Source organism: Columba livia, chromosome 6 (genome assembly GCF_036013475.1).
Source record: "Columba livia isolate bColLiv1 breed racing homer chromosome 6, bColLiv1.pat.W.v2, whole genome shotgun sequence".
NCBI lineage: Eukaryota > Metazoa > Chordata > Aves > Columbiformes > Columbidae > Columba > Columba livia.
This window is the reverse complement of record NC_088607.1, coordinates 12,832,339-12,851,815: the sequence shown is the minus strand read 5'-3', so window position 1 is coordinate 12,851,815 and position 19,477 is coordinate 12,832,339. Positions and strand designations below refer to the sequence as shown.

The following is a 19,477-nucleotide window of genomic DNA, read 5'->3' as shown; positions in this document are numbered from 1 at the left end:
TATCATTCAGAGATATTAGAGTGTATAAAATTATACCGCCTTTGTTAGCAATAGACCCCTTATCTGCCTGACTCAATTCTGTGTATTGGCAATGTTAATTAAAAGCCCATCCTTTGACTACTGGAGGGTTTCTTTGAAATGGTGCAACTTAGAACAGGCTTTGGTTCCAAGTTTCTCTCATTCTCATTTGCTTATATTGACAACCAGTATAAATCTATGAGGGCAAAGAATAAATTTGTTCTCCCTTTAATGGGACCACTCATGCAAGGGCTTTGGGATTAGATCTTAAATTGGCACCTTTTAAATTTCTGATACAGTTACAAACTCAGTGAGCCATGTAGAGCTCTCACCTTTCTTACAGCTAGCACTAGCTGGAAATTACTTTCTGCTTTGTCAAAATATGTTTTCTAACAAACATTTAGCCTTCCTGCTAAAAACATTGCAAAACACTGAACAACAAATTTAGTTTAGCTGAAACTATTCAGCATTATTTTGTTTTCTAGAGAAACAAAACACAAACAAAAAACAGTAGGAGAAAGTAGATGACATCTGGGGTTAAAATCTATTGTTGTGTTTAAAGTGAAATCTTGGGGAGGAGAAAGAAGAGGAAAGGAGCACTAGATAAACAATTTTACCATTCTGATAACCAGTATATTTATAGATATACCTCCTCTTTACATCTCCTCCAATGCAAAATGGTAAGACAGACTAACCAGTGAAAATGTTGCCTCTCCTCTTCACCATCCCTAGTTTTCCTTGCATTATCTCTTGCTTATAAGAAGGAAAACAAAGTCAGATAGCAGATATGTCCGTACTTCTGTCAATGTGAGATAACTGCCCTTACAATGCAACAGTCGCAACGACAATCCAAACTGGGGAGTGGGAGCGGGGACCAAGTGCACTGAGTATTCTACAAGGCAATGGACTGCTTCAGTCTCTGTTGGGTTTGTCAGGGATTTGCACACCTAGGATTCAAGGTGTCTTGCATGTCTGAATGTGTTGTCTCTGGAAGAGAACTTCAGAGTTTCTCCCTGTGGACAGAGGTGGGCAAGGGGCTGGGAGTGGGTTTCTGTGGCAGGGAAGTGTGTGTTAGAGAAAGTTTACACTGCCATAGCCATGTGCAAAATGTCATTAAGTGGTTGTGAAATGGCTTGGTTTTCACACTGTACCATGAGTGTTTGACTCTTCAATGTATCAAGGCTTAGGCTGGAGCTTGTATCTCATTGTGGTCTTGAAATAAATACACTTTTGTATGCATTCATGAAAAAATGTTTCAAAGCCTATGAGGTGGATTCTGTGAGTGCGGCTGTAGACAGGATGAACCAGGGAGGCTTTGCTGGATGAAGGATGAATGGGTCTTACTGGCTGGTAGGGATTTCTCTGCAAGATTCTGAGCAAAACATTATTGATGTCAGGATATGGAGTAGAGAAAGCTGTATGACCACTCGTCCATGGTTTTTGAACCAGGAATTCACCATTCTAAAGATTTCTGTGGGACCGATTTTCTGTTCAACCACATTTTGTGCATTGTGGGCTGAATGTTAGAAAAGTACCTACTTGTGCCCATCTACTGCTGCTGTAATCTGTGACAAAGTTGTAAGATGAAATCACACGCTGTAACTTTTCACCAACCTTCTAGCTGACTTTGTTGACATAACAAGGGGTACTGACTTATATTGGTACCCACAGTGACAATGCGTAATATAAAGGCCACAATTCAGACCTCTGAGATACTTAGTTGCTTTGATTGTTGTTGATTTAAATAGTGAACTCAGATATTTAAAAAAACAAAACAAAACCAAACAAAAAAAACAAACAAAAAACCTCAGTAACTTCCAGTATGAGATGCTCTTGTTAATGAGAATATTGTTAATGATCCAGGCTTCAATATTGCATCTGTTAGGAGATATCGGCAAGGAATTGCTGATAATACTTTCTCTGAGTACAACCTTGTAATTAGTTGCTGTGCAAAACAGTATTAATGCTACTCCTGCAGGCACCTATGTCCTTCAGTCTCAGCAAGAACAGATCAGTGCACCACACAAGAGGAGGAGGGCTGTAGAATGTGTGGAAAGCCAATTTGCAGGCCTAGGAAGGAATAAGACTTCTCTTCTGAGGCAGCAGTGTTGGGAAAGAGAGCATGTAAATAAGGTTAAACTCCCCTTTAGGATGAAGTGTGGTCCCTGTCAGAAATAAATAAGCTTTAGACCTTTGCTGAGAGCAGTGAGTGAAATGAATTAAAGGTGCAGAAGACTTAGCCGTGCCTGTATCAGAAGGTAGAGCAGCATCAAGGATTTGGGGCTTTTTAGTTCACTTTGCCATTGATGCTATCTTACTTTCCCAGCTGAGTCTGTTCTAATCTTAATTTTTTTTCAATCATTAATTAATCAGTATCTGACCTGCATTCCCTTTCAAGAGTGATATAGCTTGCAAAACCCTCTGGGATCTGCTGGAAGAAGAGGATAAGAATACACACGTGTTCTGTTGGCTCCTCTCGTGGCAGGGTATATTCAGAGCAGGTGCGGTTGCCAACTCATGCTTTCATTCTGGAGGAGTTTGTTCAGTAATGAATGAGACAGAGGAGCAGATCCTGAGATACCTGCACCCTCTGATACCCTGCTGAGCCTGCTCAGATGGTAATGTAGAATGTCTATTCTCTCCAAGAGTGTAAAGTACACCATCAAAATGCAGAAAAAAAAAAAAACAGGCCTCTTAGAAAAAATGTGCCTGTAGAGACAAGGAAAATGGAGAAATGAAAAATAAAATGAAGCCAGGTTCTATTTCCTAAGATGAAGAAAGATTTGACATTGCAAATGATGAGAAGCATGCAAGATAATGCACCAGTTGGGGGCTTCTGTATGAGTTTAACTGTAAAGAGGACAACTAGCAGCAGCATCCCAGCAATGGTTTGTAAGAAGTTTGCTAATAATCACATCCCTGTGACAATCGTGAGCAGTAGAAATTAGAAATTAGAAAAAATTGTGAGCAGTAGAAATGCAGGTCAAGGGAGGTGATTCTCCTCTACTCTGTTCTCCGAGGCCCCACCTGGAGTACTGGGTTCAGCTCTGCAGACCCCAGCACAAGAAATACATGGGCCTGTTGGAGTGGGTCCAGAGGAGGACCATGAGAATGATCTGAGGACTGGAACACCTTTCATGTGGGGACAGGCTGTGAGAGTTTGGGTTGTTTAGCCAGGAGAAAATAAAATTTTGGCCTTATTGTGGCCTTTCAGTATATTAGGGGGGGTTATAAGAAAGATGGAGAGAGACTTTTTAGCAGGGCCTGTAGTGAAATGACAAAGAGCAACGGTTTTAAAGTGAAAGAGGGTAGGTTTGTATTGGACATTGGAACAAGGCACATAGGAACAAGGAAGACATTTTTAGGAGCAGGGTGGTGAGATACAGGGACAGGTTGCCCAGAGAAGTTGTGGATGCCTCATCATCAGAAGTATTTAAGATCAGGTTGGACAAGGCTTTGAGCAACCTAGTCTAGTGAAAGATGTCCTTGTCTATGGCAGGGGGTTTGACTGGATGATCTTCAAAGTTCCTTCCAACCCGTAACATTCTATGATTCTATAAAATATACCTATGAAGGGCAATGGGGAAAAGAGCCAAAATAACAGGACTAAAACCTGGTTTAGAAAGGAATATAAACAGTCAGTGGGTGCTGCGTTCAAGAGCTTTGTCTAGGTGGCTGCACAAATTTAAAAAGCCTCTGAATAGAAGGAAGTTCTGCTCTGTCTTCTCCATGAGATGGCTTTTGCTGCAGTCATGGACATCCTGCTTAGGCAGAACAGGAGGAGGCTAAAGAAAAGAAACTCCTAGGGCTTTCTTTGTGAGGTCTGGCTGGAGAAAGAAGCAGAGGACCAGCAGCAAATATAAAAGGCATCTGAAAGTTCAGCCCAGAGTACTAAGAACAGTTTTACATTACAGGTGTGTGCAGAGCCTCATCTGCAACTACCAAACCCGATGAGCAAAGATTTCATCCCTGTGGTTTTAGTTCAATCAACAGTGCTGCAGACTTTCTGTTTCCGGTACGGAGGGGCCACATGTCAGGAGCTCTGCTACCTGAAGAGGGAGACCTCTATCCTAGCAGGTGTGGAAATCTCACTCCAAGACCTAGAGGAACCTTGATCTGAGAATCAGAGATGCTAAAACACTTCTGTTGCTGCAGGGAGAGATATAACCTCAGTGTGAATGGGGGTGTGTGAGCTCCCTCCTGTGTCTACTTGTGTGATAAAGGTGGACCTCAATGAGAAACCTGGGCAGAGAAGACTCCTCAACTGCCAGTTTAGAGTATTTCTGAGTCTCCTGTGCTGGTAATGCAGTGATGATGGCAGTATAGGGGAAGGTCTAGAGAGAGGAGTAAGAAATATTCTGTTCAGTCTGGGCTGGGGAAAGTTAATTGCAACATAAAAAATGCTATTATGTTATTAATAAGAAATCCACTTGTGGAAAGCACAGTGCCAGGCTGAATGTGCTATCTGTAAAATTTACACAGGAATCCGCTAATTCTAATATGTTTGATTTAATAAAAAAACGTCAGTTTAAAAATTTTCTAAAGAAAAATTCAAAGATTTAAAGAAAAGACTGTGTCTGTTAAGGTCTTTGTGAATTCTTTTGTCTCTCCTCCCTCTGATTTTCACTGAGACCAGAAATCTCAGTTTTTTAGATCAGTGGCATTTGAAGATCATATTTTAACCCCTTTCTGTCCCTTTTTTCTTCAGTATGTGATAGAAGACTGGAATGAATAACTTCCAGCTGATTTCTTGTTCTGTTTCTGTGTTACCTGCATTGCTTCTTTTGCCACACTGTCAAGCTTCCAGGAGCAAAGAAGTATTTAACATGCAATGTGAGAAAAGGGAAAACATACATACTCCACAATGGAAAAAAGAACAAAAACCCCTGAAATCCTTAGTTTCTCTGGGTTAAACTGAAAAAGGCAGAAAAGAGTAAAGAGGGGAAGGGCCTTTCATTTCCTCAAAATAAGAAAACTGAATTGGCAATGATGTGTGACCGAATGAAAGGTTCACATACCTTTAAGTTCCTTCTTTTCTCAAAGTACCTTGAGTGATCTATGAGAAGCTACCATTCCTTTCAAGTCTCAACTGTTTGCAACTTTTAAATGATCTTTAAAAACAGTTGACAAAAAGCATGTTTTATCTTGGAATAAAGTGGGGTCCAGGTGCCCCCAACCTCTTTTTTTTTGCCCAGATCTGATTCAGTGTTGTCCTGTTGCCAGCCAGAAAGCAAGTGGTGTCAGTCATAAAATGTGGTCATCAGTCTAGTAACTGGGCTGAGATAAATCCCACAGGTATCAATCATATGTTTTTCAGTTCCTTACTCAGGACATCCCTCTAAAAAGGAGCAATTGTATAAGCACAGCTATTGTGAGGAGCAGGAAAGTGAATGTTTTCTGTGGAATGTATAATTGTACAAAGGTGTGGGATGGCCAAAACCTTGTTCAGAACTTGGCCTTCAAAGTGGTGAGGCAATTTCAGCTCTATTTTACAGATGGAAAACTGAGAAATATATTTTAAATTACTAGCTCTGAAGATAAAACCAGTGCTGGTTTGACCACTAGAACTATCACCTCTATCTTGGTTTGGACTACAGTGAACCACTTACAGATTAATGATCATAATAGTGCCTTTCATCTTTTATCAGACCATCTGATCTAACCTGTGGATGTGAAGATGAAAGGTTAATCCCCTGAGCCATCTGCCTTCTTCTACCTTTTCTGTCTGAATGCATTGTTTACTTGTCTTGCTTGGCCACTCTGGGCATATATCTCCTGCTGTCTTGTAACACTAATACTGGTTTACATCTGACTCTGTGCAGAGGCCTGCAGCCTCTTTGGACAGCAGCTGCCTATTTAGAGATGCTTACAAGTTTCCTTTAGTATTTCCTCTCCTCTCCTGGCAACTTCTCTCAGTATAATTTATGAATAGCAAGCATAGCTGGGAGTGATGCAAAGTATCACCACCTCTGAATTCCAGTGATAGGAGCTGGGATAATTAATAACACAAAGCAGAAGTGTTTGCTTTGCATGGAGATCACGTAGCAGAGAAGTGTTTTTCTGTATTCTTTTGGAATGGGGAAAGTCAGCCCTAGCCCTTCCCTGTGCTGTTGAATCTGCATGTCATTTTCCTTAGATAATTAAGTAATTTCAGCCTTTCAAGGGGAGAGACTCTCTCCTTCTTCCCTGTTAGCTTGCAGATGTAGTACATGTACCTTGCGGCAAATCAATGTTAACTATATTACCGTGCATTATTGCAGTAATGGAGTAGAGTAAGCCCAAGGAAAAATGTTCAACCCTTGCCGATTGCATTATGAGCATGAGGATCTTTTATGTAGCAGGCTTATTAATTGCACTTTCATTTGTATCCCTGAATGTTAACCCTTTTGAGCTTTAACCCTTCTCAGCTTCAGAGTACCACTAAAATTTCCAGGTGTTGGACAGATTCAGAAAAGGGAGAATGACAAGAGTGGTCTCTGCAGTGCTGCACTGGAACCTGGACATCCATAACAAAGCTGAGGAATAGATTTAAAGCACCATCAAAAGAAGGCACCTGTTAAATCATTCAGTAGAACATAGAATAAATATACTTTGTGTTTGAAGCAGCAAATGTGGTCAGATGCTCTTTTAAGGGAAAGGGAGTGAAGGGTTTTGGCCCCTCTGCCTGTGCCCCCACTGGCCTGCTGCATGCTTTTGCATTGCACAAAATACCTGTACAGCTTGTTCCTCCTCCCTCCTTAGATGAACACTGATTTGCCACAGCAACATTTTTATTTTGTGAAGCCTCCTTAGTTGTTCTCATTTATACTCTATCTGAAGGCAACTGAATGCGCGCGTTGTCTGCGAGTAATAATCTAGACTTTAGGGTGGGGATTGTCTCTTTGTTGCATTTTTAGACTTTTCCCTGGAACTTGATAGGAACTCTAAGCATTGCTAGAGTTTTAATGATTATTAATTTAGTAATTGGTATTTGTATTATGGGGGTGCACACTGCAATGATGCCTGGCCTTTGCCAGCGCACTACTGGCCATACATTACACTGTGTGTCAGTTACATGCTGATCTTTCCACAGAGCCAGTACTATTTTTTTCTAATTTCCTGTGGTTGTGTGAAACTTCAGTTAGTCCCCTATGACTTGAAGCTATCAGCCAAGACAGTCTAGCAAACTCTGTAATAGCTGCCACTTAGTTTTCTCCTACATCTTGTCTTATGGGTGTTAGGACCAAAAATTTACCTGAAACATCTGCTTTCAGAATGTTTCAAACTCCGTTTACATGAGATTTGGGTCAGCCTGTTTCCTTTTAGGAGTAAGTTGTTGCTGAATCTGTGCCCAGGATAACTGGGAGACTGCCAGGACTGGCTTGGTAAGAAACACTTGCCTACAGCCAGCTGCTTGCTGCTGTAGTTCTGTGTTATTTTTCTTTATATTAATACTTTATTTTTGTTTTGTTCTTCCTGACTAAATATACACCCTTCTACTCATGTTGACTGGTACATAAAGTCTTTCCTCAGTGCTGTAGTTCAGTTCCTCTCTTGTTTGGGGTTATTCTTAAAAGAAGGGAAGAAAATAGCCATAGGTGAGAATCTTAAAAGGTGGTGTTTGTTGTGGGAGAGAAAACAGCACCAAGCTGTGGCACATTGAACATCCTCCTGTGAAGTCCCACCATCAAAGCTGGAGTCCGTGCGGGACTTGTTTCTCTCTAGCTTACTAAGAAAATTCTGCCTTCGCACGCACACACCAATTGCTTTGGATTTAGCTTGAGTAGAGAAGAAACAAAAACCAGCTCCTTCACCTTCTAGGTCTATCTCAAGTTTGGGAGGTGTATGTGCAAGAAGGAAGAATTTGTCTGTAAGAGAATACAAAATGGAAAAACTACCTGGGGTGAGAGCAAAGTCTTAACTGTAGAGAGCCATTTCTGTGTCACTGACCACAGCATCTTCATTCTTCTAGTATGTACTCTGCACAGTGGGAAAAGGCCATTTGTGTCATTTTTCTGTCTTGTTTCTGATTTCTACAAGAGAGTTTTCTAAAATATCTCCTGTGAAGTATCTGGTTGGCTGGAGGCCATGAAAGAAGTTTTTCATCCTTGTGGATTTGTGGGTTGTTGCTGTTTCTTTTGCCAGTAGCTTGTGGGGACCTGGATGTGGCTGATGTTTGGTGTCCCTCTTTATCTGAAGCTACCAAGTCCTTTGAATTTCTTCTCCAGGGGTTTGTCCCCCAGACTAGGGAAGGAAATAAGTCTGCTAGGATTGCTGGGGACAATATTATCTGGTTGCCCTGGGAACTAACATTGTGCTGCATGGGAATGTTCAGAGAAGGCATGGTCACCTCTGGTCAGTGACACGTCCTCTTAGTTGTTGTTTGTGCTGTATGACTTGTGGCCCTATACGGGCTCTGGTTTACAGATGGTAGTACAGCACTGAATGGCTGATTATTCTTTAATGGGCTTTAGGAATGTCACTGTTGCAATCTTAGGATCATAACAGTGATCTCTGCAATAAGACAGTTCTAGGACTCTTCTAGAAGTTAAATCTGTGTCAATCAAATGTCAGTGGGTCTTAGATGGTAGCATCTCTTGGTGGGAGACTGAGAAAATACAAGTAATATTGCACACTCCACACAAATTTAGTTACAATTGGTAATATTTGGCGTTCCTTCAATGATTGTTCTGTAAATAGGATCCCAACTAGTAAATGCTTGGAAGTCATGGAAATTTCATCTCTTTGACCTGAAGTGGGAGCAGCTGACTTTGAGCCTACAAACCATGAGAAGTCTCAGAAATTTGGAGCATAAGGAGATGTTCAGAGAGGAGAGGGTATAGGCTCTTGAGCAGTCCCATCAGGATACAGGATGAACATGGGATATTTTCCAAATCTTTGTCTTGCCTAAAGCCACTAGCTGCTGTTATCTTCTTAGTGGGATTGTGAGAGGATGGAGAGATGAGCTCTGGCAATCGACCTTCCACCACAATGCAGAGTGAGAGGGACAGCTTGAGTCTGATAGAGCACAATTTGTCTTTCATTGGCTAATTTCACATATTTCAAAAATGTCTCCCTTTTGACTGAGTCTCATCCTATTATTTTAGCTGTGATTTGCATATTGTACTGTGCTTTGGTTTAAATGCAGTTGAATATGCCTTTGAGAAAGGTAAATTAATTATGTGACCCTCTCAATATCCCTATTTTTGTAGGGTTGTATAAATGCTAGTCGCCTCTGAAATGATCTCGCCCTAGTGACTAGAGAAATCTGGTAGTTTTTAAACCCTTACTCCAAGCCTGTGCTTAAATACAAAGTACGCTTGGGTCACGGGGACAAGTCCTGCTCTGTGACAATACAGTCACCAGTTGCTTTTTTACTGCACCTTTAGATATGTCAGTTGAGCTCCTCCATTATCCCAAACCTGTTTCAGTCAAAATATGGAATAACTGAAATGTTTTAACTGGCTGGTGACTGTTAACGTGGGTTAACCTGAACAGCTCAGGTAGCAGAGCTGGACTGGATGGTATACGGTTGCTTGCAGTGGGCACAGTAGCTAAGGATTGATACCTCTCCTCTTGACACAGCAGTTTACATAGCAGCAAGAGGTGGCAAGATTCAGCACTGTTGCTTTCCTTCTACCAAAAGTTTGTTTGTGCTAAACCCAGCCCTATTCAAACAGTTTCATGCCCCTGAAATCACAGCAACTCTAGCTACTGTTGTCCTGTTGTGAGTGTCTTGAAGGGAAGATCCTAACCTTTCAGGATTCCACTGTGCTTTAGGGAAAAAGTGGAACAAGCAGAGGGGAAGTTTCATGTTCACAAAGACTCTCTTCACACAGTAAGGCAGTATTTGTGCTCTGCTTTTTATCAGCAAAAGCCACTCCTGAATGATCATATGCCTGAGGCTTCATTAGCAACCAGAAATGAAAAGCTGATGAGAGGTGCACAAAACCTCTAGCAGTAAGGAGGATTCCTGTTCTCCATGGAACGTGAAAGACTGAGGCACACCTTGGGGCAGGAAGGGAGATTAAGGTTTTTTGCTCTTTCTGAATCAATGACCATATGAATATTAGTCACATTCCCTATTTTTCATCAAATTTTCTCCAAATAGGATATCTTAGTACTCATAGCATTTGCTTTGATATTATAACATCTTAAGCCATGATTATGCCTCTCTTGATTATACATGGCACAGCTGGACACAGAATTTTAGATGAGCTCTTTGACTTCATAGACAAAGAGGGGCTCCAGGTTTGAATGTCCTGATCCAGAGTTTTCTAAGTGATGCTAAGGAGCATACTTTCAAAAGCTTGGCAAATGCTTCTGAAAATCTAGGATCTTACTCTGGTCCTGGACAATTTGAAATCTGGGAGACAGGTAGCCCTGTATTTCTGACTGGGGTCTCTAAGATAGAAATATATGCAACCTGCAGTACACAGTGAACTCATGCACTGCACAACTTTGTATATGCTGCAAATGAATGCACTCCTACCACTCTGATGAGCTCTTTGGCATTCCTGATGAGCAGAAGGGGATTTTCTTACATTGGCTTTAGGACCAATGTCAGAACACAACATTAACTAGGAGCATGATCTAAAACCTGCAGAACCTCCCCAGAGCATTCAAAACACCTCTGCCTTCTCTGCGTGTTGTCAAGTCCTTCACCTGTGCTATGTGGGTTGTGCAACTTTCGGGCAGCCTTAGCAATGGGTGATGATACTAGAGCTGTCTGAATATTCCTGGGTGAAAGGGCCTCTTCTGTCTCTCACAGGCATGGTGTTTGGATAGAGAAAATCAAGAGCAGGGATGCAGACAGGTTGGTCACTAAACCTGGCACTGCATCTGCTCACACTGGTGAAGTTCTGAGCCTGATGGTGAGATCTGCAGAAGTGGTTCTTCACTCTGCTAAGCCTCTATCTCTTGCAGTTCCAGTGTGGCCTGTGGCATCTTCTCCTGCTCTGGAGCAGGAGAGTGGTCAGTGGTGTTGATCAAGGGGATAGTGGTGCTGTAACACAGTGAGGGGATCCACTACTTTGTGAGAACCCTGCTGCAAGATCAGCTATGGTCAAATTGTCTCACCACTGTCCCATGACCCAGGATATGTAAAACACTTCCCTTGGCGTGCTGGTACGTTGTACCCATGTTGTGTGCTGGGCTGCTGGGCTCCTGCTTCAGTGTTTAGTGCAGGGGTGAGTTTCCCTCTTGCAGCATCTGCACAGTGCTTTTTTTTTTCAGCCCCTATTTAGGAGCTTTGCAGGCAGTCTGTCAATGCTAAAGGCTCTCTGCCATGGGCCTGCTGTGCTTCAGAGGCTGACTGTCTGCTGCACACCCTGACCGGCTGTGCTAGGAGAAAATCTGTCCCATAATGAGGGCGGTACCATACCAGCAGAAATGGTGGGGGCCCTGCCTGCAGGTGATCTTTAGTCTGAGGGTATAGGGACACTTCAGTTGTTAATGATTTCTGTTTATGCAGATTCAGGCCTTTCCTTAATAAATAAGACAGCATTATCACAAAGCTGCTTTGTTTTCCAGTGACTGGTCTCACACATAATAAATAAGATAAAGTTAACTGAAGCAAGCATTGATTTTTCTCTTAGTACATGTGGGATTTCCTCCCTTGGGAGGGCTTGAGTAGTGTGGGAGACCTTCAAGGGAGGGTGCACGTGTGTGAAAAGAGTGCTATGTAGCTGGGCATTACTTTTTTTGCCACTTTAAATTTTCCTCTTATCACCTCTTTCCCAACTCCCTTCTACACTCCCCCACTTCTCATCTTCCCACTTTATTTCCTACTCAAAAATTTCCTGCAGTGATAGTGACTGGGAGACCCACTCTGGACCGCCAGAGAGGCCGGGGTGTGTGCAGTCCTGCAGGAGGAGAGGGGCATGGAGCAATGATGGCAGAGCTGGGCTAAACAGAAGGGATGGGGATACTGGGGAACAGGCCTACAATGAGCAGCGGAGGTAGTCATGGTGAAGTTACTGATATATGTTATAGGAGTTAACTCTTTGGTTTCATTTTTTTTTTTTTTTTCCCCAAATGGAAGTCAGAATAGGAAAAAACCCCAACTGAATACCCCCAAAAATAAAGGCTGCTTTAGAAGGCTTTGGCATGAAATGATTGCCAGGCTCCATTTGTTTCTTCCTTTAGATAGTGTCATTAGACTTCTTCAATTCAAATCACTCCCTCCAAACAAACATAACTTCCCAAATTATCTTTCTTTCCTTAATTGAACACAGCTCCCCCTTGGTTATAGGCATGTTCTGCTACTTAAAATTTGTGCCATAATTTGCCTTCAGAACATTTACTTGCTTGCCTACTTAGAAATGTACTGTGTTGCCTGGTGTTATGGCATATGGTTGCCTTACATCAATTAAAAATCAACATGGTCCAACAGAATATAACACCAACTCCTACTTCTTTGAATGGATGTATGCAGCTGGGTAGGGATTAAAGCAGATTGTAATGGATTAGACCAGGGATTAAAACAGCCTGTAATGGATACTGTGTTGAACTTCTCCATTTCTGTTCTTGGATATAGACTGTGCAAATCTGTGTGTTGTCAAATGACATCCTCACCATCACCGTATCATGCAGGAGGCCAGGTTTTGAAGCAAACCTGATATTCCTGAAACAGGGATGATACAAACTGGAACAGCCTCTCTTCTGTGTGCTGGTGATGGGCACGCAGTTCGCGAATCGTGCAGGAGATGGGGGTGTTGCTCACGTTACCTTTGTCTTCTAGAGAAGGAGCAGAATTACAGAGCACTGCTGCTTCTCTCTTCGGCACTGAGGCCTCTGCTGAGGGCTTGGAGATCTGGAGCGGGGATATTTTAATAGGCAGTCCCACATCATCAGTGGGACTTCAGCTGTGCATCCTATTATTTAGCAGTAATGAGCAGGCATTGATGAAAGGGTTGTAGGATTTTCTCTAGAAACACCAGGTCTTTTTTATGTGTACCTACCTGTCTGAGAAATGAGGCCCTGGGGTAATCTTGCTGATGTAGTATGAACTGAACGTCTGGGATTCTCCCTGAGTGTGGCAGCTGGGGATGATATTCACAGAGGGTGATTTGAGCCACAAGTAACAGCTCTTCAGCTTGCAGGGTAGGAGAGACCTGCCATTGGGGTGCTGACAGTACTGCCCTAAGGAAAAGTGTTGATGAACATATCTGTGCATGAAACCAATAGCATTCTGTGCTATGTCCATGTGGTGACAAAGAGCAATGTGGTGGACACAAAGCAATGCTTTGTGCTGGCAGCATTTGGGAAAGAAGATATGTTCACAAGTCCTGCCTTGGTGTGGGTGGACTTTGGTCATGAAATCGAGGATGATCCTTTGCAAATGAGTGACTGATCCAGGTGTGAACATGGACAAGGTCTTAATGTCCAGCAAGGCTGAGAAGATAAATGGGACTGGGGGGAGTGCACATTAGCTAAGCAGTAGCAGTTGCTAGCCCCACAGTAGCTTTTACTTTGTGGTGACAGGGGTTGTGGAGACAAAGAGACAAAGAGATCTTCAGGAGTGGCAGTGAATTGCTGCTGGGTCCACAGGGACTGGAGAAACTTTAATCATAATGTGAAGACAAGTTCTGTGTGTCACAGCTGCAGCCTAACTGTAGGAGGATGACATTTGGTGGGCAATGCATCCCTTTGTGGTGCATAGCAATGGCAAGATCCAGGGGTGGAATGTGTCCTGCTGATGCCACATATCTGGGGCCACTGTTGATCTAGGCAGACATCTGAGGTTCTTCCTGTTCCCCGTATCATATTGTTGCTTTACAAGCAGCAGGAGGGTGCAGACTTGGGGCTGGCCTGGCTCTGTGCATGCAGATCAGTGCCTGCCACAGGTGTGTGTGACTTGTGCAATCCCCTTGCCTGTGGTTTTATGGATCAGCTCAGGCTGAGGCCTACGTCACTGCTCCCACACAAATGAAATGTCATCTCCTAAACATTTTGGCAGCGTAGTTTGAAAAGAAGCCGATTCCAAGCCAGAAATAACATCCGTTGCGTTGGGGGTGGGTGATTTGTTTCCCGTGCCCCCACCTCCCACTTTCCCTCTGCGTCGGGATTTACAGCTCACGGGCAGGGCCGTGCCCGTGGGTAGCGGCTCGCCCCGCACCCGCCCGCTGAGCCCCCCTTGTCCCCTTCCCCCGCCCCCCGGAGGTGTTAGAGCTTTTCTCTGCAAACCGTCTTTAGCCTCCGGACCCTCTTTTCACTCTTAGAGGACAGTCATTTAGCGACAGCTCACACCGTTTGCAGCAGCCAGCGGTGTTTGCAATCCCCTCTTCCTTCCTCCGACTTGCTTTCCGCTCTCTCTGGGGGCAGCTGCGCTGCGCAGTCCCCCCCAGCCCGAGGCAGGCGCTTTGCAGCGGGATGGGGCTAAGCTCGAGGCACCGGCTAGCAAGGAAACCCCACCGCTCTCCCGGGAGGGCATAGCCGTCAACCCATCCTGTCCCTGTCACGCTCTCCCCACCTTCCTGGCGGCTGGGAGACACCCGTTAAATGGGAGAAACTGTGGAGCCGTTCCCACTCAGGGACTGGGGGTGGTGGGGGGAAACAGCGCGGGGAGAGCGGTGTAGTTGGTGGATCCATCCTTGGACGGCAAAGAATGGCTGATGTGGTAAGTGGGTGTGTGGGAGGATTAACATAACGGTAATTATTGACACTTTTCAAAGGGAGGAGGAGAACGAGGGAAGGTCGTCCGTGGGTTTCAGCTGTAGAGAGAGTGCCGGCATGTTGCTGCGCTGAATCGCTCCGGAGGGACGTGGCACAGGCACGGATGGCTATGACAAGGGTGACCCCCGGGAGGATGGGGGTCGCCCCGCAGCCGTGCCTGCCTTCTCCCCTTCGCACCGTGCCATTATTCACGCCTTGTCCGGGAGCTGAAGCTGCAACGGCTCCTTGGGTTTTGCCAGCAGAAAGCAGGTGTCCTGGCCGGGGAAATGTTGCATCCCTGCGATGGGAGCGGGAGCACTACACTGGCATGACCTAAAGAAATACTTCTGCCTCACTCCTCCCGACACAGTCCCGAGATGATGCTTCAGTGAGCTGCCTGTAGATACTACCCTTTCTTCGCCCCCCAAATAAGTCCTGCTAGTGTCCTTTCCTGGATGGTGGTGAGGTTGCTGGGATTCCCACGCACACGCGCGGGTTCCCACGGCTGGGAGGCTCCGCTCGGGACGGGCACATCCTCATACCGGGGGCCGACTCTGATGCGGTGCTGCCTAGATGGCTGACGCTCTTACACACGGGGAATCACCCAGGAGCTACTCATCTCAGCTGCGTTCCCTTATGTCCCTTACCCATACCCAGCCTTTGCGCGTACATACGCATGCATATACATAGGGTGAGGAATGCCTACACTGCTGTAAATACGAGTATATGTAAATATACATCAGGTGAAACAGTGCATGACGGCTGCTTTATCTCAGGCAAGAGCACACATACCAAATCAGGAGAAAAGGCTGGATGATGCTCCAGCTGATTCGGCGCGGTGTCCCGCTCCCGCCCCCGGCCCCGCTCCCGGCCCCCGGCGGCGCGGCGCAGCGCGGCTGGTGACTCGGCGGTGTATTTCAGCGGCGGCGGCGGCTTGGCAAGGCTCGGGGCTCCTCCCCCCGTGTGGTGCTACCCTCTCACTTGATCAAATCCTTGAACGTGAACAGTTTCACTGAAAAGCACTTTTCAAAAAAAATAAAAAAATCCACCAACAGTAAGGAACAGAATCCAACTACCGGGGAGTCAGGTTTGGTGGTTTTTTTCTTGTTTTTCTTTCTTTCCTTTTTTTTATTTTATTTTTTTTTCCTGGTCGTCGTCTGAGAGGCTGAGAAAGGGGGAAGAGAAAGGAGAGTGAGAGAAAGAGGAGCCTTTTGCAAATAATAATTATTATAATTAGAATAAGAATCCGGCCCCTTTCTCCTTAAAAAAAAAAAAAACAAAAAACAAAACCACAAAAAAAAGCCCTAAACGCAACGTCTCGTTCCCCCTCCCTCTCCAAGCCCCCCGACTCGCTCTCTGCGAAGGCATGGAGAAGCGGACTAACTGCTTTCCGACCAGCCACATCGTTTTTCTCGCCTGGACATGGCTCTTACTTCTCTCTTGGTGTTGCACCGGCGCCGAAATAACTTGCGGATCCTGCTCGTCTCCATCACCCTCCTGGCCGCCCTCCTCGTCTCGCCTTAGGCAGGAGCAGCGACAGCCGCCGCCGCGAGGATTACGAAGCTGGCCGGGCGGCCGAATGCGGGGCTCGGCCGGGGCGGCGGCCGCCGCGGAGCCGCTGCCGGGCGGGGAGCCGGGGGGCCGCACGGGGCCGCGGGGAGCGGCGCTCCGCTCGGCGGGGGCGGGCGGCGGCGCGCCCGGGGGCCGGGGCCCGGTGGCGCCGCGGAGCCGGCGGAGCAGCGAGGGGCGCCGGGCAATGCCAGCGGGCGGCGGCCGAGGGGTGCCCGCGGCCGAGGGGCAGCGCGGAGCCCGGGCTCAGCCCCGTGTGCGCCTGGAGGAGGGGAGAGCGGAGCGGCTGCGAGGGGCAGAGGAGCTGAGGCTGAGCAGCACCACCTTCGCGCTCACCGGGGATGCGGCTCACAACCAAGCCATGGTGCACTGGTCCGGGCACAACAGCAGTGTGAGTATCGCCCCTTCGACCCGACCCGGCTGGGCTGGGATGGTGCCGCTGCGGCCGGGGGTGCGGGGAGGAGAGGGGCGCTTGACGGGCACCTTGCTTCTATTGCCAAGGGAAGAGGTACACGGAGCAGAAAAATAGAAAAGTTTGCATGGGAAAGGATGAAGGAGAATGGGAACACCTTCCCACCCCCCGCCCCGAAGGCAGAGCTGTGATCTCCGAGGCAGCTCGAACGGAGCGCGGCCAAGGGGGCTGGGCTGGCCGGAACCTTCTCCCTTGTCCAGGGGAGACCCCCGGCTCCCCGCTCCGGTCTGTCCCATGTGCCTGCACAGCTGGGTCCCCTTTCTCTCTTCACATGTAATATACACCTCGGCACGCTTCGCTGCCTCTGTGCCAGGGGATGAATGATGTACAGTGGTGGTGGAAAAGCCCTGCTGTTCCCCGCTCTGCATGCTGGCGACAAGAGAGATCCCGTTAATTCATGAAGGGGTGGAAAGCCCCACAGCACGTTAAGGGGCTCTGAAAGGAGACAGGCAGTGCAAGTACAATGAAAAGTTAATAAAAAATCGATGGCATCTCATGTCATTTCCCTGAAGTCAAAAATAGCGAGTAGCTGAGCTGTCCCTGAGAGCCTGTGGGGCTGTGGTGCATGTGGGGGGTGTCCCAAAAGCCCACACGCCATCGTGCCATGATAGTGGAGGGCCCTCCCTCGCACCCTGCTTTGCAACGCCTGGCAGACGGCTGTGGAGAGAACTTCAATTTTCTTTCAACTTGGTATCAGAAATACTATTTCCACTCTGATGTAAAGTCTGAGAACAGGTGTAATTTAAAGGACTCCAGGAAACATTTATATCTGGTGGCAGTGTTCCCATTATTCTAATTATTAGCGCTTATCACTGCATTGAAAATGCCTCTTTTATTGTTTTGGCGCTATTGGAAATTGGCATAAAGCAATTAGCAGCATTAAACAGATCGGCTGACTTTTCAGATACATTCTTCATGAAACTGATTAGTCATTAAAAAGTGAATTGTCTATCTATCTGACTGGCTATCTATATCTATGCACCAGCTGTAGCTCCATGATGTGCAATTCAACCACCTCTATTTTTTTTGACTGGAAGGTTTTTTTTCCCTCTATTATTACTTAGGCAATAATTCTGACAGCAATGTAGATGTTACTTTGATTTAACCATTTTTTAAAAGCAGTTGTGTTTGCCAGACATGAATTCCACTCTCATTAAAGATGAAAGCAAACATTCAAAATAAAACAGCTGCATGGTATATTTTAGCAATACACTTGTCTCTAGGATTATTTATTTTTAATGTAACATGGCATGGAATGAAAAATCAACCTATATGCCCTCTCTTTTGTTTCATTTTGGTGCTGAATCAAGGTGTGTTGAGCAAAAGAAGCTAAAATCCCGACCCCCCCATCCGTTTCCAGCATGGTTTTCCAATAGTTTTGAGTCTTTCTGATTAAAGTAGCAGGGACAACTCCTTCTGTAGGCATTTTCAGGGGAAAGAAACATTATCTTTTCTAAAATGCAGGTCAGAAAATGATTTTCACAAAATTCTCCCTCCCACCTTGGTTTCTTTTACAGAAATGTGCCATTTAAATAACTAGTTTCCTTTATTCTTTAACTCCAGGGTAAAATGTCTTGATTGTTCACAACTTTCCATTAAGATTTTGCACCTCAAGATGATATGCGTTGAAAGCTTCTAACTCACAAACACAAGCAAAAGCAAAAGATTGGTGTTTATAGCCAGTGTGGTATTCATAGGAAGGAAAAGTGTGTGTGTTAATATATCCTACATAGTGTTATCTGTTAGCGATTTTTCTGAGATTTCCCATCTGAAGACTTTTTCTCTTCTGCTTCTTAGAGAAAACACACTGCATTCAGTGATTAATTGGATTTCTTTTTTTTTTTTTTTAACAGTACAGAGGGAAACTTAGATGCTTGAACTTGGGTCCTTTCATTGTTTTAGCAGAGAAATCTGAATCCAATGCCTGTTCTTCTGCTGCAGTTCAGTTTTTACCTACTCATACTGTTGGGGTGACTGTGGCACAGGAATGTCAAGCAATTTGCCCAAGGTCACTCAGGGAAACTGTGTGGCTTCTTTTGCCAGCCACATTGGTTCCCAGACTCTCACCTCAGCATATATTTTCTTAGGTCACAGTAAATGTAAAGCAGCGGGAAGGTGTACTGAAAATGGACAAAAGATATTAACTTGTGTCATGATTATGTCGGATGACCTAGGAGGTCAGGTAGGACATGCCAGGACTGTATAAATGGGATTGTATAAATGTAGGAATAGTTACATTTGAACAGTCCTAAAATTACATTCGGCCCTTTGAAGGCAACCGAGAGGCTGACATGGCCCTCAGTGATAATGAGTTTGACACCCCTGCTGTATGCTATTGCTTTCAGGCTGCCCAAGCAGTAAAGAGACATACATCTCACTTTTACTAATTCCCTGTTACTTAAACAGACTTCAGAACTTAAGCTTTTGTCGCTTATGATTTATTAAAAACATGATCAATCAACCTTCATGCAATAAACTAGTATATTTCAAATCAGGCATTAGTGGTGGAGAATTCCTAACAGCTGGATGGATTCACAAAGAAGATAAAAGCATGGTAATAAAAAAATCATTTTATTACTGGGACGTATAGATCTACAGACACTCCACAAAAGAGAGATCTTTGCATCTGCTGCATGTCCTGTTACCTAGAATGTTAAAAACTTCCTGTGGTCTTGTTTTATTATTTGAAGAACAACTCCCCCTCTGTCTCCTATACCTCTTTTCTCCCATCTCCCACAAATCTCACTTTAATTTATTAAAAATTAATCCCTTCCACTCAACAAA

At 45.1% G+C, this 19,477-nt stretch overlaps 1 protein-coding gene across 2 annotated transcripts in view; it reads left to right on the top strand.

Annotated features, from left to right (window-relative positions):
* SORCS3 (sortilin related VPS10 domain containing receptor 3) overlaps positions 1 to 19,477 on the top strand; it is a 352,535-nt gene that overhangs the window by 44,244 nt on the left and 288,814 nt on the right. The window contains exon 1 of one of the 2 annotated variants that reach the window (XM_065067080.1): positions 15,814 to 16,612. The exons of the other annotated variant lie outside the window; for it this stretch is intronic. Within the exon in view, the coding sequence (XP_064923152.1) occupies positions 16,019 to 16,612 (594 nt within the window). The 5' untranslated portion in view covers positions 15,814 to 16,018. Of the gene's footprint in view, positions 1 to 15,813; positions 16,613 to 19,477 lie in introns of those variants that run through there. 2 annotated transcript variants of the gene reach the window in all.